We start from the raw sequence: 21,098 nt of genomic DNA, 5'->3' as shown, positions 1-21,098 counted from the left end.
CTGAACGTTAAACCCAAGGATTTTTCCAATAAACCCGTGACAGTTAACAATCAGAATATAAACATAGGTCAATACATCAATTGTTACACCACCAATATTGTATATATGAACACTTACTGGACATTAGAAATCATAAAACAACTAACACCTTAGCCAGACATATAAACCAACATGCAGACCATTCTTTTAAGTTTTTACATTTGTACTTTGATGCACAGGGCAAAGTTACAAAATTTAACTTGGACATTTTAGAATTGAGGATGCAAATATACCTTAATGCTCATCAGTCCCCGGACTTAATGAATATATCAGTATAAAACCTGTTTTACGGTTTAATAACATAAAAGGTTACTGATTTCAGTAAATGCACAATATTTATTTACTATATATATATATTTTTTATGTAAACAACCTGTGGTAATGCAATTTACAAATTATGAGCAGTTTGTAGTGTTTTTGTATTAGTTTAATTTTACACAACTTACATTAGGATTTATTATATTGTGAGCAGACAGACATATTATCATTGTATTTAATGAATAATGTAACAATGTATAATGTTTAATGTTTTATGCACTACATTTATAATTTTAATAATTTAGAGTAATTGTAGGATAGCATGAAGTTCTTTAATTGCAATTGATTAATTGAGGCATTCACTGCAACCTTAGTCAGTATTTAAGAGCCTTTTGTATTGTTTTATTGTTCTGAAGAAGTTCTTTATTGGTTTTATGCTACAATAAACATCTTTTGCGTTTATGGACCTTGGATTCCCTTTTTTTTGGCACACCAGCAGCTTTTTAGTGACACAGCAGTCCTACCGAGAACGCTGAGCTTTCTTCTGACACTTTACCTTTGCAGGTATTTTGGTTCTTGGTTTTGGATGTCTGGATATGGAGGAAGAAAGCGGAGTGCTGCTTAAGGAAATGAGTGAGCAGCTCAAGGTGCACACAGCATTAATTCAAAAATTGATGGCAGCTTCGAATGCCAGTATGGACCTTACAGCCAGTTTGGGGTTACCGCTAACTCAAGCAACCCCTTTGCCGCAACCAACAGCGTCTGCTCACAATGTCAACAACAGTGGCGTTCATGACAGTAATTTTAGGGGCAACAGGGAACTTGAATCCTGGAGAGAAAACCAGTATTCATTCAAAAGCTACTATTCCCAGGTTGGAAGGGAATATGAGAGATTGGCTACGATGTTCGAGGTCAAAATGTTTAAACTAAAAAGAACACAGATGGAGAATGGTTACCTACGTAAGAATATTGATTTAGGGATTGTACCCAAAGGACTTAGACTGTGGAGGTATCCCAATGGTAGCGAACACGATTCTGACATGCTTAAAGATTTGCACGAGTTATTCAATAAAACTGGGCTAGAAATTATGGAAATTATGATTGCCTACAACGATAAAAGATTGAACTTCTTTTAGTTGAATTGGATGATCTCAACAGTCTTATTAGTCAAGACCTACTCTTCCAATATTATACCAATTACATCAATGTGATTAAAGAAGTGGAACACAGTTGCAATGTCATTTATGACAAAAGCAAAAGATCCAGAGGGATAAGAAAGTGTATGCATCGGGCTGGTTTATCCTAAATCTAAACCAGTACATTGTGGCCATGACAACGGTAGACCGGAAGTTGGTAGGAACCGCATGGATGTGCTGGATGACATCACTTCTCCACGCTTGGATGTTTACAGTGACCGACAAGAAAGTTCAGTGGAAGATGAGGGTCCCAGAAGATCCAAACGGATAAGAGGGCAGCATACACATGAAGTAGAAGAAGAAGGTGAACATTTGGGGACACGGGAATTTGATCCCAACAAGAGGGTTTATTTTCCACAACAGCAGCAGCCAAAAACGTGTAGCAGATTCATGGCCTCAAGAAGAGGTTTTTGGTAAGTTATTCAATTACCAATTTAGCATTGATTCCAACACTACACCATCGGGGAATATGAATGACTTTGGCATGAGTGGGCATGTTGTTTCACAGGGACTATTTTGGACAATCCCTTGAACATGGGTTCATTGATGCTCTCTACTTAGACAATAAGGCTCAAGGCGGTTTAGACAACTGCAGTATTTCTTTGACTTATACACACAATACTGGCTCAATGCAACGCGCATTTGTGATTTGTTTTCTAATGCCAGTGATGAGCAATGTTTCACACAGGTTTCTTACATATACGACTTTGACAATTATCATATTCAACTAACTAACAACGGATGTAATGAATGTGTAAGTGGCCCACATGAGCAATCCAAAGAAGTGAATGAGACCAATGTACTGTATGGTGAGAATCACGACATTATGGGGACTAGTACAACTGGCAGTTCATTGGGAATTTGCGACGACGGCACTCATTCATTGCTTGATGTATCAGTTTATAATATAGATGGGCATTTGTTGACAGCTGATGTTCAGATGTTTAATAATGAATGTGGTTTGAGTGCAACTGATCAAGTTTACAATATGGTGTCTGATAACCCCGTGGACTTACAAGACCATAGTATTCAAATGGATAATGAGGGGACGAGTTTGTTTTGTAAGCCCAATGTTGTGATTAACAACAAAGGGACTTTAAATTATACAACTACACTAGTCAACTGTTTGACGTAGAATGTGTGGATTTGTTTTCCAAAGGTTTTAGTTTTGTGCCGGGCAACTTAGTGAATACAATTCTAGATATCACCTTATTTACTCGCAAATTGAATTTGAAAATTTTATACCAAGGAAATTCATGGGGCATTAATAACAATGGTGGTACATTGACAAAACCCAGTATTTATATTCCACCAATGCACGAGGGTGTTGCTATTTTGAGAAAGTAACCGAAAATGACATCAGGAATGCCTTTATTGAATACAATAAGGCCAGCATTAACAATAAAAATCTGACCACTAAGGAAGAACTTTGTTTGAGTAATATATTGAAAGCTAAAAACATCAGAATTATGAAACCCGATAAGGAAGTGGGATAGTCATTGTGGACCACAATGATTATGTTTCATACATGAACACTTTACTATTGGGTAACACCTACAGAGAAGTTAGTAGGAATGAAATTAATATAGCGCATGGCAGAATAGATAATACTCTATTTGATATGCTTTTCCAAGGAGAGTTAGATGAGCAGGAGTGGCAATTCTTAAAGAATGAATACCCAGTTACAAGTGGGATTTTGGAATCCCCAAAATACATAAAGGCCTTGACAACCTGCAATTTAGACCTATAGTGGACGGAAAGCGGAGTAAAACACATTTTATTAGTCAATACCTAGATTATCATTTAAAACCGGTATAAAGTTTTTCCACACATATTGAAGGATTCATGGGACTTTTGGGCAAAATTAGATCAATAGCATTTAATGAAGGTGACACATTCATTACTCTGGATGTGTGTAATCTTTTACCGCCATTCCCCATGATAGAGGGCTTGAGTGGTTGGAAGAACAACTATATTTTACAAAACTATATGATCAGAACAAAGTGAATGTGATAGTTAAGTTAATGGAAGTTGTCTTGAAAAATAATTTTATATTTTTTGAAGGGGCACATTATAAACAGATGAGTTTTGCTAACTTTGTCCTAACATTTTGGGAAACCAACTTATAATTCAGAATTTTTTAAATATGTTCAATTTTACGGTCGGTTTTTGGACGACCTATTTATTATTTGGAGAGGGGACCAAGTCATTTTAAATAGTTTTTTGGAATATATCAATAGTAGCGTCTGGTTCCTAAATTTTACATATGTTACCAGTCAAGAAAGTATTAGTTATTTGGACATTTGCTTGACATATGACAGAAGTAGGAAAAAGCTGGTTTCCAATATATACAGGAAGTCCACCTTCTCAAACTCATATTTACATTATGACAGCTGGCACCCTCACCACCAAAAGAAGGCAGTGGTTAAGGGTCAGATGGTGAGGGCGGCTAGAATGGTCAGTGAGGAGGTGGACTTTGAACGGGAAGTCAATTTTATTGTCACTTTATTCTTGAATAGAGGCTACCCAAAAGATCTTTGTAAAAATATTGCCAAAGAGGTAACAGATAAAAGATGTAAAGGATTTTACAAAGCTTTATTGCATGCCAGTGAAGTCACATCAGTTGATAGTGTGGTTGGCGACCTTGTGGACATTAGGAAATTTGTTTGTAACAACATTCCCTATATATCACTACTTATAATGATATAGCAATTAAAATTCAAAATATAGTGAACAAAAATTGGAATTTTATTAGCAAAGACAAAACAATAGGGAAAATTTTAAAGGGTGTGTAACTTATGTGTATAGAAAAGATACATCATTTAAGGAACTTTTGAAAATCTGAACGTTAAACCCAAGGATTTTTCCAATAAACCCAAGGGTAGTTTCAAGTGTGGTAGGTGTTCACATGTAGGTACATGATAAACATAGATAGAGTGGTGACAGTTAACAATCAGAATATAAACATAGGTCAATACATCAATTGTTACACCACCAATATTGTATATATTGCAGTCTGCCAAAATTGTGAAAGTTTTTATGTTGGCAAGACGAGTAGACACTTAAGAGACAGAGTCAAGGAACACTTACTGGACATTAGAAATCATAAAACAACTAACTTAGCCAGACATATAAACCAACATGCAGACCATTCTTTTAAGTTTTTTGGGGTAACACATTTGTACTTTGATGCACAGGGCAAAGTTACAAAATTTAACTTGGACATTTTAGAATTGAGGATGCAAATATACCTTAATGCTCATCAGTCCCCCGGACTTAATGAATATATCAGTATAAAACCTGTTTTACGGTTTAATAACATAAAAGGTTACTGATTTCAGTAAATGCACAATATTTATTTACTATATATATATATTTTTTATGTAAACAACCTGTGGTAATGCAATTTACAAATTATGAGCAGTTTGTAGTGTTTTTGTATTAGTTTAATTTTACACAACTTACATTAGGATTTATTATATTGTGAGCAGACAGACATATTATCATTGTATTTAATGAATAATGTAACAATGTATAATGTTTAATGTTTTATGCACTTTTAGGCACATTTATAATTTTAATAATTTAGAGTAATTGTAGGATAGCATGAAGTTCTTTAATTGCTGCTGAATGTATATGTGGGTATATAAATATGTAATAGTTTTTTGGCGGGAAGTTAATTGATTAATTGAGGCATTCACTGCAACCTTAGTCAGTATTTAAGAGCCTTTTGTATTGTTTTATTGTTCTGAAGAAGTTCGGTGACTTATTGGTTTTATGCTACAATAAACATCTTTTGCGTTTATGGACCTTGGATTCGCTTTTTTTTGGCACACCAGCAGCTTTTTAGTGACACAGCAGTCCTACCGAGAACGCTGAGCTTTCTTCTGACACTTTACCTTTGCAGGTATTTTGGTTCTTGGTTTTGGCTATTCTCTGTATTGTATGCAACGGGAAAGAAAATCTATATGGCTACTTGAAGACTCTGGAATTAGGAAGAGGGCACTGGATACTCTATAGTGACGAGGTGTTAACCATGTGTGTGGAAGTTAACTGTGCATGCATGTGTGTGTGTGTGTGTGTGTGTGTGTGTGTGGGGGGGGGGGGGGGGGCAGTGTTAATGACAAAATAGAAATACCTCAGCGCTGATTAAGTAGGAAATGAGCTTCAAGGCTTAGCCATGGAGGTGAGCTGGGAGAATTGGGAGCACAGAGAATTAAGGATGGACAGGATCGCTGGTGGTAGCACTCCTCCTTCCAGGTCCCTGGAGCTGCCAGTCCTAGATGGCTCACTAAAGAAATGTAGTCATAAACAAGCTGGAGGATTCTCAGATGGCAGTGGCACAAGTAACCCTCATAAGCCCTTGGATGACAGCTCTTGGTCACATACTGGGGAACAGTAAAGTGCGAATGTAGAAGGCCGGATGGTTGCCGGGCATGAAAGCTAACAGCATTTAAATAATACTACCTGGAAGGAAATGGAAACACCCTGCACGATGCCAGTGCTGAAACTCAACTCTGCTCTTAGACTGAATGAACACCTTGTAATCTTTTTAGTGTGGACTTGTGTCCACATATCGTCGTCATACATTCTTCTCAGTTGGCATAATTATGAAAAGCACTGCAGTTACAGCTGCCACTATGATACTGTGCAACCTAACAGGCACTCCAAATGTTTTGTTTCTGGACTCAAATGTTAACAAAATTTAGCTGAATAGTAGTGGGTGTGCTTACAAACTGGTGCAATGATTTCTCCTAGCATAAAGACTATTAGATAGGGGCCAAGGGTACTAGCTGCTAGTACAAGGGTCTAGGGAACTACTAATGGGGCGGTGAATACAGCACAACGTGGCTGGGCTAATATATGCCTTCGGGCAGATAGCCCTGTACCAACCTATAAAGGAGATGAAGAGTTGGTCCATTTGTCTGATGCCCTGGATTCTATCAATGCAGTGTCAAAATTGTAAATGGATGTCTGAAGACTGGGGATTCTTTCAAACTTATTATGAAGGCTAGAAAAGAAGGTGGGCAACTGCATAGTCTTCTTTAGTGGCAGCACAGAATCTATATTTGCCTTAAAAGAACGTTTGACATTGAGGATAACCTTCCTATGGAACACTACAAGGCCCTCTCCATATGGGTTCCTAAAGGTTTAACGCTTTTCTGAAGAGCGTGCTGCAGGAGTAGCTCCAAAAATGGACTTAGAGGTACTGAAACACCACGTTTAAAGGAGGCCATAAGTTTTTGACAAATATAACGTCAAGTCCTAACTAGGACAGATCTCAACTGCACTAATGCCTCATCAGGATACTGTAAATTCAATAGTGGATCCAAGGGTAGGAATGCAGCAGTGGTGCACAGATGCACTAACTGAGGTGCAAGAAAGACTTTTTAGAAAAACTCTGCTAGGCAATGGAAGACTTTGGGCTCGTGGCATTGTTTTGGACGAAGTCTTCTAAAAGTGCATTTTACAGAGCACCTTTTCCACTGGACTATACAAGATTCCCTAGTATAGGTTTTCTGTCCTCTTGCAAGATCTTAATCTCTTTTGACTTTGATCATTCAATGGCATCAGGTTAACTGGATCTACACTGGAAACATCGGGGTGCTAAAATCTGGGTACACCACAGTTCTTCCCTTATGAGCTAAGTGTGTGCTGTACTACACAGAGATAAAAGGATGGGCATCTGCCAGATCATCACCTGGATCAGCCCACAGAACTACAGTTGCCATGGTGAGTGCGATGTGATCAGTGAAATCCTGGCCTTGACTCTCTACCTCTGAAATACCTTTGGTATCAGGGAATGGCATACAACAGACCACCACACCACGATGTGCTGAATATGCCTACTTACTGTCCAGGTGTTCAGGCTGGGGAAGCTAAAACAAAAGAGCTGAAGCTAGTGATTTTCCTCCAAGGTAACCAGATCTCTGGGGGGAGTCCCTAACTTTCTGGCATCTCCTGAAATACCTTAAAGTCCAACTTCAAGTTGTAGTTGCTAAAGAAGGGCCTGCTCAGAGTACCCATACGAACATTCAGGGCTAAGAGGATGCTGGCTGCTTGTAAAGGGAATCTCAACTGTATTGCTTTCTCTCAGACCATCATCAGTCTACAAAGCTGGTTACAAAGGGAAGCCCCTTGTTTGTTCACACAACACATTATGTAATGTGTAGTCATCCTCAATGTGCCAAATATTTCCAAACTGAAGATCCTTCTGATGGGCCTTGAAGGTTATCATAACTTTCACATTTCACAATGAGGTATGTCAAAAGCACACCTACATGATGTTTTATGGTCATCGGTTTATATCACTGAGGCTGCACTTTTCCCTGTTGTGTAAAATGTCTGTGGAGCTCAAGTAAGTTAGAGGTGTAGACATGACCTTCTCAAATGGAGTGTGCAAGGGATCTTGTTCCCACTGCAAGAAAATGAAGAAAAATGCTTCTGTTTGTTGCTGAAGGTTTTTTTTTTCTTCAGTGAGCTGGGTTCCCTGTAAGGGCACTCTCAAAAACTGCCAAAAGAAAATCAACACAAATTCTATATGGACCATCATTCACAGCATTATCAACTCAAATCCTATCGGACTAGTACTCACAGCATTATCAACACAAATCCTATATACAGTAGTACTCCCAGCACTATTAACACAAAATCCTATATGGATTTGTACTCCCAGCATTCATTTGACTATGACTCCCCTATCTAAGCCAGACTCAAAAAAAAAAGGTTCTCAAAATCCAAGCTCCTTCTCTGGGCAGAAAAAGCAAACCCTTTTTTTGGCCTAGGAATGCCCCCAGGAAGTCTTTCGTCGGTTTATGTCTACAATCATGATATCAGAAGACTGAGGGGAAAACCAGAGATTGTTCTCAGTGAATATCATTAGGGCCAATGATCTGGCCATACCCCACATGGATGAAGAGGTCATCCAGTTAACAGGTAAATACAGACACCCCATCTCTGAAGGAAGGCGAACAAAAGACCAAGACATTTGTTGAATGCCCTTGATGCAACCAAGAGACTGAAAAGGATGGCAATATACTGAAAATATCTATAAAAAAAAAAATCGGATGTTTAAGCACAAGCTGGCCTACAATACCCCCAGCAACACATTGGGAACATGGACCTCAGGGTTAGCATTTTAAATTTCCTAAACTTCACAAAAATATTCCAGCTTGGACAGGTCAAACATTGGCCTCCACAGGCTATCCTTCTTGAGGACTAGGAAGACAATGGATGAGACCCTCCCTTCTTCATCAGTAAATCACCTAATTGCTTGCTGTAATACCTCCAAGGTTAGGCTGGGGTGGTGTGGGGTGGGACTGGGTGCAGTCTAATAAAGGAGGGATGAAAATTAAATATTTGTATTCATGAAATATTATGCTTTTCACTCTCCTGTCTGAACTAGATGGACTTGAAATAGGCCAGTCTGCCATCAACAGGAGGTAAGATGTAGAGAATGAAGTGGGATGGGAGCATAATCAGTAGTGGCTAAGGGCTCTTAGGCAGGAGGGGAATGTCTATCCTCCTCCCGCCTTGGTGCTATTCTCTTTTCCTCTGCTGCTGCACCACGTGTGGAAGTTAGTACAAAATTTCAAGCTATGAACTATTAAGCTGCTTCCTGAAGTCCAATGTTTGATTCCCTTGGCCTCCAATTTGCCTACTGTACAGCTCTGAGCAAGTCATGGATCCAAACAGTCTGAGGCAGAGTATGAAAAAGATCAATGCTGCTCAGTGGTCTACACTTGCTGACAAATATATTTTATTCTTTTCTGTGTTTTACCTCTGTTGTTTGGTCAGGTAACTGCACGCTAAGGACAGAGTGTGAAAAAAATGCATCACTGATTTCACAGTCTCACTCTTGACCTTGAGGCATTTAAAATCTAAAAGTGTTGTAAAGGTGACGGACACAACAGGTCCGTACCCAAGGATGCATCTAACAGCTGTCCTTTACATCCTCTGGAGCAGCTGCAGTCTAATCCAGGAAAGCCACTTCTAGTCTGTCCTAGCAGTTGGAACCCTGTGCTAGCACTGTGATTTTATCTTTAATACTCACATCAGCATGTCTGCTATCATGTCCTATACTGGCTTACGGAGTTTGTTATGGTATTTAATGATATAGACTTAGCAATTTACTGCTTAAAGTTTATGAGTGGCCAAGGTTCATGTCTACATTTTAAAACAGTCCAGAACCCTGATCTCCTTATCATATGGACGTTAGTTTGGCATGAGCTAGCTTAGACACCCTGGCAGCCTCCAAGCAGTCTACTGCCAGGACGGTCACAAGACTCATACAATTAAATAAGCCCTTCTAGGGTGTGAAGCACCTGCCCAGCTTCTTTTGGGCAGGAGATTTAAGAACTTTTAGTTATGTACTTACCATAACTTTAGATGTATGGCATCCATCTCGCCTACATTCTCTACAGATGGGTTCGGAGCCGATCCTCGGCTCCGACTCGGCAGCTATACAATAGAACGCAGTCTCTTATTGGCTGAGTTACCTCATATCCCAGGATGCACCACTACTGCTTCCCCAGATCTTGTTTGTCCGCACACATGCACACACACACACATAGACTGTTGTTATAACACTGCCAGGTGTTTCAAGAGAGGAAAAAGTTAATTCGGATCGTCTGGTCTCTTCTGGCCTACAAGGCAGGGGGAAGGAGGGTGGGTTATTAGGAATGTAGGCGAGATGGATCCCATACATCTAAAGTTATGGTAAGTACATAACTAAAAGAAGTAATGTGATCCTATCTCGCCTACATTCTCTACAGATGGGACAGCGTCCCTAGCACCTAATTCCTGGGTGGCTCACTGGAAAACGGTCCTGAGAACCGTGGAACCGAAGGAAGCTCGACCCCTAGATGCCACATCCAATTTGTAGTGAGAAATAAAGGTGTGTAGAGAAGACCACGTGGCAGCCGCACAAATGTCACTAATAGAGAGCTTGGAATGAAAGGTTGCCGAAGTGGCCATAGCTCTGGTAGAATGAGCTTTCACTGGAACTGTAAGCTCCCTATTTGAAATGAGATAAATATGAGTGATGCAGTCTCTGATCCACTTGGCAATAGTGACTTTTGTGACGGCTTTTCCCAATTTACTATCCGAAAAGGACACAAACAGTTGATCTGATTTACGTGCTTGGTGTGTCCTGTCCAAATAGAAACGCAATTGTCTATGCACGTCTAAGCTGTGAAAGGTATACTCAGCTCTGTTTGAATACTTAGGGAAAAAGACCGGTAATTCCAGTGATTGTTGCAAACAAAAGTTAGAACAAACCTTTGGTATAAAGGATGGGTTTGGTCTAAGAGATACTCTATCCTTGTGAAATACCAGGTATGGTGGTTTGACACATAGGGCTTGAAGTTCTGAAACTCACCTGGCTGATGTGATAGCAACTAGAAGAGCAGTCTTCCAAGAAAGAAATTTTAAGTCACAGGTTGCTGCCGGCTCAAAGGGAGATGAGCTTAAAGCACCTAACACCACGTTAAGGTCCCACGGTGGTGCAGGATGAGATATAGGGGGCCGTAGAAACCAAGCTCCTTTAATGAAAGCTTTGCACAACTTGTTGCTCATTAAGGGTGGTTCTACGCTCTCATGAAAATTGGAAATAGCAGCCAATTGAACTTTGATGGTAGACACCGAACAACATTGATTGAACAGGGAAGTTAAAAACTTCAGAACCTCTGACACCGAGGCTGTCATAGGGTCTAATCCTCGGAGTTGGGCCCAAATAGCAAATCTCTTCCATTTACTGCTATACATCTTTTTAGTAGAAGTCTTGTGGGCCGAGGACAAGATATGCATGACTTCAGGATTGAAAGAATGTCTCCTGACTATGGTCGGAAGAGGAGTAGCCAAGCTGCTAGCTTCAATGAATGGAGGGACTGATGGAGCTGTCCTGACTGATGCGTCAAGAGGTCCGGAACTTGGTCCAGGAACCAGGGACCCTCCAATGCATATTTGCGAAGAAAGGGGAACCAGACTTGACAAGGCCAGTATGGGGCAATTAGAATCATTTTGCTTTCCAAGCGAATCGCCTTCTGAATCACCTTGGGGAGAAGGGGAACCGGTGGAAAAGCGTATAGCAGGCCAGGGGGCCAAGCTTGGACTAGAGCATCCTTGGGGATCTTCCCTGGAACTGGGGTGAGAGAGAAGAACTGCTGGCATTTTGCGTTGAGGGGAGTTGTGAAAAGATCGCAACATGGAGCTCCCCATCTCGTGAAAATCTGTGTTACTACTCTGTTGTGCAAGGACCACTCGTGAGGGGAGAGAATAGTTCTGCTCAGTCTGTCGACTATCACAATGGATCGCCCCGGAATGTGTGTTGCCACTAGGAAACGTTTGGTAGCAATCGCCGAATCCCATACATTCATGGCCTCTCTGCAAAGGGGGTAAGACCTGGTCCCTCCTTGCTTGTTCAAGTACCAGACTACTGACATGTTGTCGGACTGAATGGCAATCGTACCCTGGGGGAGGTGAACGTGCAGTGCTTGCAACGTTAAAAGCACCGCCCTCATTTCCAGGATATTGATGTGGAGAAGACTCTCGTCGGTGTGCCACATGCCTTGGACCGACCTGTCCAGATAATGTCCCCCCCCACCCTGTCTGGGAGGCGTCCGTAGTCAACGTGGCCGAGGGGGATGGGGGAACTAAGGGTCGCCCCTGATCCAGGTTGGAGGAAAGAAGCCACCAACGAAGATCCTGTTTGCACGTCTCTGTGATCAATATGTGGTGACTGAGGGGAAGGTCTTGATAAGACCACTGAACTGATAGGAGCCACTGGAGTATCCTCATATGCAACCTTGCCAAGGGGACCAGAAGAATGGTGGCTGACATGGAACCCAACAGCTGCAGGACCATTCTCGCTGGAGCGCGACGTCTGAGGAGTAACGCCCGAACCTGAGACTGCAGCGTTGCTATCCTTTCCGCAGGAAGATAGACTTGCATCTGCCTTGAGTCTATTTCTGCACCAATAAACAGAATACGCTGTGATGGCAGCAATACGGATTTTGTCCAATTGAAGGCGATTCCTAAGGAGTTGCCTAGAGAGATGGTGGCTGCTAGTGTTTTTAAGAGTAGATGCCTGGAGGTGGCAGTTAGGAGCCAGTCGTCTAGGTATGGAAACACCTGGAATCCTAGACTTCTCAGGTGAGCAGTCACCACTGCCAAACATTTGGTGAACACCCTGGGGGCTGTGGTGAGACCAAAGGGCAGTGCACGGAACTGGAAATGACTGTCTCCTAGGCTGAAGCGCAAGTGTCTCCTTGACGCCTGATCTATCAGAATGTGATAATAGGCGTCTTTGAGATCTATGGAGCACATCCAAACACCTTTCTCCAAAAGCGGGAGAATGGACTGCAAGGTGACCATCCGGAATTTGGACTTTTTCACTGATCGGTTTAACTTGCTGAGATCCAAAATGGGCCTCAAGTCCCCTGTCTTTTTTGGTACCAAAAAGAATCTTGAGCAAGTCCCTGATCCGGCCTGATCTGCGGGGACAGGTTGGATGACTCCTTTTTGAAGCAGCTTCGATATTTCGCTGGCTGCCAGATCCCGTTGACTGGGTGGCGGGTCCGGGATTCTTTGGGACGGTGGGGGGAGTTGAGAGAAGGGAATGGTGTAACCTCCGGCGATGATTCGGAGCACCCATTGGTCCTGAGTGATACTTTCCCAGGCCATTAGGTGCCTCGAAAAACGACCCCCGACTGGCTCCGGAGCTGCACAGTTGGGCACTCCTTCAGGGATGCTGGAAGGAGGAGGAGCCACGAAAGGACTCGCGGTCTCCAGTGTTGCGGGGGCCTCTGCCGTCTCTGGGACGGCGTCTCCCTGAAAAATTTCCCCCTCCTCTGCCTCTAGAAGGGGAATCGCTCTGCTGTGACGAGTAAGGCTTTTGAGACTTACGGAACCACATTTTCCCTCCTCTTCGAGCCTTGGGATAAGGTCTGAAGGGAGTGGAAAACCGGGCCCCTACGGCAGTTAAAGTCTTACCCTCCTGTTCGCAGCGAGTCAAAGTGTCCTTTACCTTGGGTCCAAACAGAGGACCCATCAAGGGGGCGTTGGCAAAGGAAGACTTAAAGGCCTCCAAAGTGACACAGGCGTAGCCAGGCTTGTCTTCGTAGAGCAACACCTGTATCCGCCGCCCTGCTCGCTCCTTCGGCTGCATACGAAATGAGCCTCATGGACGAGTTGGATAACGAGGACAGGGTAGCCAACTGGGAGTTAACTGTCTGGGCTAACTGCTCAGGCAAGTTACCGGAGAGGGTATCCGAAAGCTCCTTGACCAGATCCCTCTGCAGTCTCGTGAAATGCGTCAAGTAGTTCAGAGACCTTAATGTAAAGGTTGCTGAAGTAAGGGTGCGCTTCCCGTACCGATCCATGCTCCTAGACTCATTAGGAGAATGGACGGACGTTGAAGCCTCTGCCACCACCAAGGCATCTACAGCCACATCTTTGGAAAGAAAGTCCTTATCAGGGGGTGCAGAAAGGAATTTATTGGGGCGAGCTGGCACCGGTTCAACAGAGTCCGGGTGTTCCCACGCCCTTCGAGAGATCAAATCCAGAAGCTCATCGAAGGGTGGAGACGCCCAGGAGGCGGAGGGCTGAGCCCCGAAGGCCTTGAGGAACACAGACTCCTCAGCAGAAGGGGGTTTGGACTGCCAGTCACCTCGTTGCTTAAGGATTTCCAAGATGCCCGCAAAGGATACATCATCCGAGGACGACTTGGGGGACCCTTCCGCATCATCGAGGTCGGTATCCGAGGTGAGAGACTCATCAGGGGAGTCGACGTGCTTCCTCTTGCACTGTTTCTGTTCCTCCGAAGATGCTTCGGAGGGACCTCCAGGAAGAAGGGAACCCCTGATGGGGGTAACCTCAGGCCCAAGGGCTCCGCTGTCGTGAGACAGGGGGATTGCAAAGGAGCCAGTCTCCGTGCCAAGGGAAGGTGGTGGTGAGATGGTAGAAGTGGCCAGAGAGGATTTGGCCAAGGCACTCCTCATGGCCCTGAAGGCGGGACCCCCAGAGTCCTGGGATGGTTCCACCCCCAAGGCCACAACAGCAGTCGGAACTCCCGCCGCCGACGCACAGAGATGGAGGCTCGGAACCGAAAGGATCGGTCCCGAAGCGTCACCCCCAGGGCCGACAGAGGAGGTCTGCGTACCGAACCCCGACCCGAAGGGCGGGGTTGGAGTTAGGGTCGGAACCGACCCAACAAACTCCACCGGCTCCACCAACACCGACTCCAACGGTGCCAAGGCAGTTGGAGGAGAAACCGAGATAGCAGGGTGGGAAACCGGCTCCGGAGCCGACTGGGCTGGAGCCGAGACCAACTTTTGAAAGAACGGAGACTGAAAAAGCCTTTGAAGCACCCTGTCTACATCCGAATCAGACATCCTCGACGACTGAGAAGAGACCGACCGGGTCCGAGTCGACTTCTCCGCCGGCTCCGAAAGACTGGGGGACCGGCTCCGTATGGTTTAGAGAAGGATTCCACTACCACTGCAATTTCCCCTCGGAGCCGATGGGGACTTCGGCACCAAAGGGGAAGAGTCTGAGCGGGCAACCCTCATCGGCTCCGAAGGCAGTGGAGCCGATGGAGATGACTCGCCTCTCGACGCCCGAGCTCTCGACTCCGAAGCCAGAGGAGTCGAGGCTGAAAACATCGAGGCAGACCGTTCCGCCCTCGGCTCCGAAGTCCGTGGAGCCGACTGAGAAGCCTGCCTTGATTTTTTTGCTGCCGGATCAGACGGGCTGGTCGGAGCCGAAGATTTTTTCTTCCTCGAAGGGGAAGAAGAAGAAGATAGGGCTTCCTCAAAGGAAGGGGTAATAAGCCCTTTCAAAATCAACTTATTTTTCCTCTCTTGGAGCACGCGAGAGGAAAAAGCGTGGCAAACGCTACAGGATTCCTGGCGGTGTTTCGGGCCCAAACAGTAAACACACAACGAATGGTCATCCTTAATGGACATTTTATAGCTACATTTGGAACATTTTTTGAAACCTGACTGTCTATGTTCCTTCGACATGTTAACTAATTTAACACACAAACTTCCAAAAAATAAATAAATAAATAAAACTACACAAAACTACCAACGGCAGCCCAGACTCTAAGTAAAACGCCTAGGATAGGGCAAGGCCCCTCTAACTCAACGGGATCACTGCCACAAAAAATACAATTTTACCACAGAAAAATACAAAATCACAGTCACACAACAAGTAGCTGTTAAAACAGCTTTGGGGTAAATTTTTGCACAAAATGTGACAGAAAAAATGTCACTAAGAGGCACTTAGCTCAGCCAAGTCCGAGACCACGTCTATGCTTCAGAAGCGGCAAATGAGATCTGGGGAAGCAGTAGTGGTGCATCCTGGGATATGAGGTAACTCGGCCAATAACAGACTGCGTTCTATTGTATAGCTGCCGAGTCGGAGCTGAGGATCGGCTCCGAACCCATCTGTAGAGAATGTAGGCGAGATAGGATCACATTACATCATGCATTTAAAGGCTCCAATTAAAATTCAATACCAAATATAGCAACAAATGGTACCCACAAGCAGCTTGGGTTTCTCCACACCCATTACATCTAGAGATGGCTTCTGTCTCTCCACGACTTCTTTTGATTCTCACTTACAATGCTCCAATGTCCTCTGCCAGAAGGCCAAAAGAGATGATCTCTCTCGTTGAGACATACCACACAAAGGACAAAATCTTGGAAGAATATGTTAAATCCTTACCCTCGAGTTCCAAACTGTACAAGTCAGATGGTGAGGACTCTTTTCATTTATTTATGTGAAGGTAGTACCCTCCTTACATACGGTTGTGACAACTTTGGATTAATTCAATGTCAAGTTATGACACGCTCCTGTGAAAACTTCCCACAACTGATCACCAAAGATGGGATTACTATAAAAATACCAGGGCCTCAAATACCTCGAATACTCTTTCAGCAAAAATCAAAATTTCACTTGGCCTAGGTCCTGATAACTATTCAAAATGATCTTCTGGGCTGCCATCTGTAAAGAAAACATTTGTATACCTGATGATACAGTCAGTTAAGGAAGAGATGGCATTTTCGATAGCTACATATCCTTTGCAGTGTGTCCTGCACAGGGGTCTGCAAAGCAACACAAAGTAAAATTCCATTGCATACATCGAGAGGGAGAGAGAGATAGAAAATTAGGACAAGTGGGGGATCTGCTTTTGACTGGCACCATGTGGGGGAAGCAATAGGTAGATCTTCACCAAGACTACAGTCTGCAGACATTCATGGGACTGACAGGATCTCTGTGATCAAGCCACCTACCTACTGAGAACTAAAAGCAAATATCTGTTGCTATTCCTTTTTTCTGCATTATAATGGAGAGGTAGAGGGCTTACATGACTGCCTTGTACCTTGGTCTTGAATTGCTTTTGGGATAAGTGAGCCCAAAGATTCTGGGCTTTGCAAGCAAGTCATCTTCTGCATAGTCTTCACAGAAAGATCTGGTGCTCCTCCCAAAGGGAAAAAACAGTGTGGGTACAAAGTTCTTCGGAGGAATTTACCTTCTGTGTAAATACTTGTTTAACATCTTCTCCAAGTACATAAAAAACTGATAAAAAATTAAAAATAATTTTCAAAAGCAAAATTTACAGTCCCAAACACTTGACTTTGTCACAAAGACGATAACTAGATCAAGCTAAAGGAAAATGATAGACAGATTGGCTACCTACTGTTCCCAAAGTCTCCTGGATGACCCCTAACAAACAAGGGATTGAGGACCGATTGATTTGCAGTGACAAAGAACAATGGAGGATAATACGAGTATCCCTCTTTGTGTGTCATAGACTGGCCTAGCATCAACCAAGGAGGACATCTGAGAATGAGCTCTGGAAAGGTGTAAATGTCCTCCTTTAGCACATTCCATGGATATAGAAATTCTGCAATGATAATTCCTGTGATCAACACCCGTCCAACATTGCTATGTTTGTGGCCTGCTGCAAATTTGTGATACTAAAATGGTCAAGTAAAGCACTGGTACCTTGACTCTGTGCAGTATTGCAAAAAATGACCCCCTCAGTTTGCCGTTTTTCCTTCAAACACTTAAGTTCCTATAAATTTCCTTAATGTAATATAGACAATAATGCTAAAAACAGAATGTTAATTACACTACACACAGAATATAAATTACATTAAAGTAATTGATCTAAGAAAAAATTGGAACTGGGGCTGAATTCTGTAAATACAAGCCAAGGATTAGAAAAAATAAAAAATGTTATAATATTTGCACTTCAAAATAAATTTCTGCTTCACACAAATGGTTTCCAAAAATGACATTCAGACCAGAACCTAGCTCTTCAAAAAATGGCCAGCCTGTATTTTTCTTTTGGACTGAACACTGTAAAAGCCAGCAGTGGGATCCCTGACACAAATTCACAAACAAATCAGTCTCTGTTCTTAAAGAAGCAGAATCTGAGTAACAATTTAACTACAGTCAGTTTCAAACTCAGTGACAACTAGTAGGATGATGGGAAAGGTACAAAACAGATAGGAATATGCAGTACAGAATCACTGAGACCACCAGGAAAATCTCTCGACTATACATTCCGTACTTGTGAGCCAGCAAGGAACACATCTACTGCACATAATTCTCTAACTGATCAATGATGCTCACACATACAAGTGCCAGAGAGCAGCATACAAAGTTGATTCTTCTGGTGATGACGGCCAAACTTGAAAACACTGAAGGGTTTTGCTAACGAGGCAAGTTCACTTGTTTAAAATATAGCTTAGTACTTCATCAACATTTGCTAATTATCTGTCCAAGCAATGTTTTTCCTGTGTACAGGTATTCTGAACAACTGGAAGTCTGCACCATATCTGTGAAACCAACATGTAAATAATGGGAAGGTTGGAAACTGATTAAAATATACAGGCAAGCAAGCAAGCACTGCAGGATTCAAATAATCTTGATTGTTAGAAATACCAAGAGCATGCACAGCTCTTCACCCCACACTGTGGATTCCAGTGCCACACCACATTCAAATGTTACAGTGTACAACAGACAAGCCATTATATTTCTGCATACTCCAAATCCATTCCATATGACTAAAGAATAATAAACACTAAATGAAAAAAAAAAATATACAGAATATCATATTAACATAGTACATTATTATGATTTTTTCTGCACACCAACAGAAGAAAATGACTTCCGTACAAGTTCACAAAATAAAATAATGACATCTTATTAAAAGATCACAAAAATATAACCGGGATTATTTATGTCATCATACTATCACGTCATACATAAGACACCTGCCTTACAACCACAAGTTACAAGAGAAAACACCTGTAGACAATGACAGAAAAAGGATGAATCATGGATCTAACCCATAACTCCCATTTCCTTACTGATACAGCTGCTAAATAGTTTACTTTATTTACTTGTTACCCAGGATAGTCTGGCTGAAACAATTCAAGCCCCTTCGAAGTGGCTGCCTGGGTAGAAAACCTTCAACACAAAAACATAGTACAATACACCGACAGCTTACAGTAAAGAAATAATAGATGTATATACAAAATACATGCTCACACTTGGATAGTATAGTCCCATATCCTCCAGAGTGTAATGCCATGCAGTGTAAACACTTATTTTTTTAATAAATTAACCCCCACCCCATCCTATATGTACTGCTTTAAAGTATTGCCAATAAAAAGTATTGCATACATGGTTATGTTTACTTACATTTCCACAAGCAGACTTAGCTTGCATTTTGGGCGTCTGTGCTGCTACCTTCTCTTCCAGCTCTTCAGCAAGACCACATGTGCTATTTATTTCACATAAAAATACAAGAATAAGAATATTCTCATTACAAAAGACAATAAAAGCAATGAAACCCTAAAAAGCAGACTTGTCTACCATCAGTAAAACTCAAGTGTTCTTTTAAAAGGACTACAACCTTAACATTGCAGCAGCAAAAAGACAGAAAAAAACTTCAAATTAATAATGCACAAAATGTATCTATATCCCTGCGCATATATATATGTGTGTGTGTGTGTGTAATACTGATATATATATATATATATATATATATATATACACACACACAAACACACGTGTGCACACACGCAAGCATGTATTATTTTATTTATTTTTATCCTTTGTTGAACGGGTTAGTCCCACTGGGTTAACAGACTCTATTCAGAGGAGACCAGAGGTAGTATATAATTGGGGAAAATCCCCTACTCTTTTTGATAGGTGCTGTGCAATCTTTTGCATCCACCTGACGTACAGCCAACAGAATTTCAGTTTGTCTCAATCGAAGGATGACCCTCAGGAACGTAGCAACCACTTAGACTACAATTCAGAGTGAGTAATCTTTCTACCTGGCGCAGGAATAGAACCCACAGCCTTCTACACCAAACGTGAGGGTACTAATTGTTGCTCCACAGATTATAGCACAAATATACACACACATATATATATATATATATATATATATATATATATATATATATATATATATATATATATATATATATATATATATATATATATATATATATATATATATATATATATATATATATATATATATATATATATATATACATATATATATACATATATATATATATATATATATATACATATATATATATATATATATATATACATATATATATATATATATATATATATATATATACATATATATATATATATATACATATATATACATATACATATACATATATATATATATATATATATATATATACATATATATATACATATATATATATATATATATATATATATATACATAATATATATACATATATATTTTATTTGATTTATTAAGTCAAGGAAACATCACTTACACAGACTATGAATTCTTGTTTGTTGAGTTCCCAAAACTAGCTTGTTTGTTTGGTATACCGAAATTGCACAAGTTTAGTGACACCCTACCATTTAGACCAATTATTTCAGCAGGTTATTCGAAAACAGAACCTATGTCTATTTGGTTGGATCACATCCTAAATCCTATTGTGCAAAAAATGAGATTTTATCTCAGAGATTCATGGCATCTCTTAGAATTATTAAGTGATGTACAAGTTCAGGGTTTGGATTTTCACTTTGCATCATTAGACGTAACATCACTTTACACATGTATAGATCATTGTAAAGGTGTAGAGATGACCAGAGAATATTTGAGCAATTACACGGACATGAATAACTCCTTGATTAACACTATTTGTGTTTTAATAGAGTTAATATTGGATAACAACTTTTTTCTGTTTGAAGGCACTAAGTACAAGCAAGTTTCTGGTGTTGCCATGGGATCTAGGGTAGCTCCCAGTTTCGCTAATTTAGTCATGGCTACTTGGGAGTTAAATGTTTTACACAAACATGTTTCATCTAAACACATTTTGTTTTATAGAAGATACATTGACGATTTGTTTATTTTATGGACTGGTAACCAGGAGTCATTTGTTAAGTTTGTAAATGATTTAAACAAGTCATCAGACTTTTTGAAGTTTACTATTGGACAGTATGGTGAAACATTAGATTTTTTAGACTAGGTGACCAGGAGTTTCATTGTAAAGTAGTAGTAAAGGAGTTTATAAG

General features: G+C 41.3%; 1 protein-coding gene across 3 annotated transcripts in view; it reads right to left on the bottom strand.

Moving 5' to 3' along the window:
• The window catches only part of CIAPIN1 (cytokine induced apoptosis inhibitor 1), a 589,375-nt gene that overhangs the window by 57,542 nt on the left and 510,735 nt on the right, over positions 1–21,098 (bottom strand). For all 3 annotated transcript variants that reach the window (XM_044081283.1, XM_044081282.1, XM_044081284.1), the window contains exon 8: positions 19,212–19,293. In XM_044081283.1, coding sequence (XP_043937218.1) covers positions 19,212–19,293 — 82 coding nt within the window. The remainder of the gene's footprint in view (positions 1–19,211; positions 19,294–21,098) is intronic.

Source organism: Protopterus annectens, chromosome 8.part0 (assembly GCF_019279795.1).
Source record: "Protopterus annectens isolate FY-2018-M chromosome 8.part0, PAN1.0, whole genome shotgun sequence".
NCBI classification, from domain to species: Eukaryota; Metazoa; Chordata; order Ceratodontiformes; family Protopteridae; genus Protopterus; species Protopterus annectens.
Note: the sequence above shows the minus strand (reverse complement) of the source record. Positions and strands in the feature narration are given on the sequence as shown.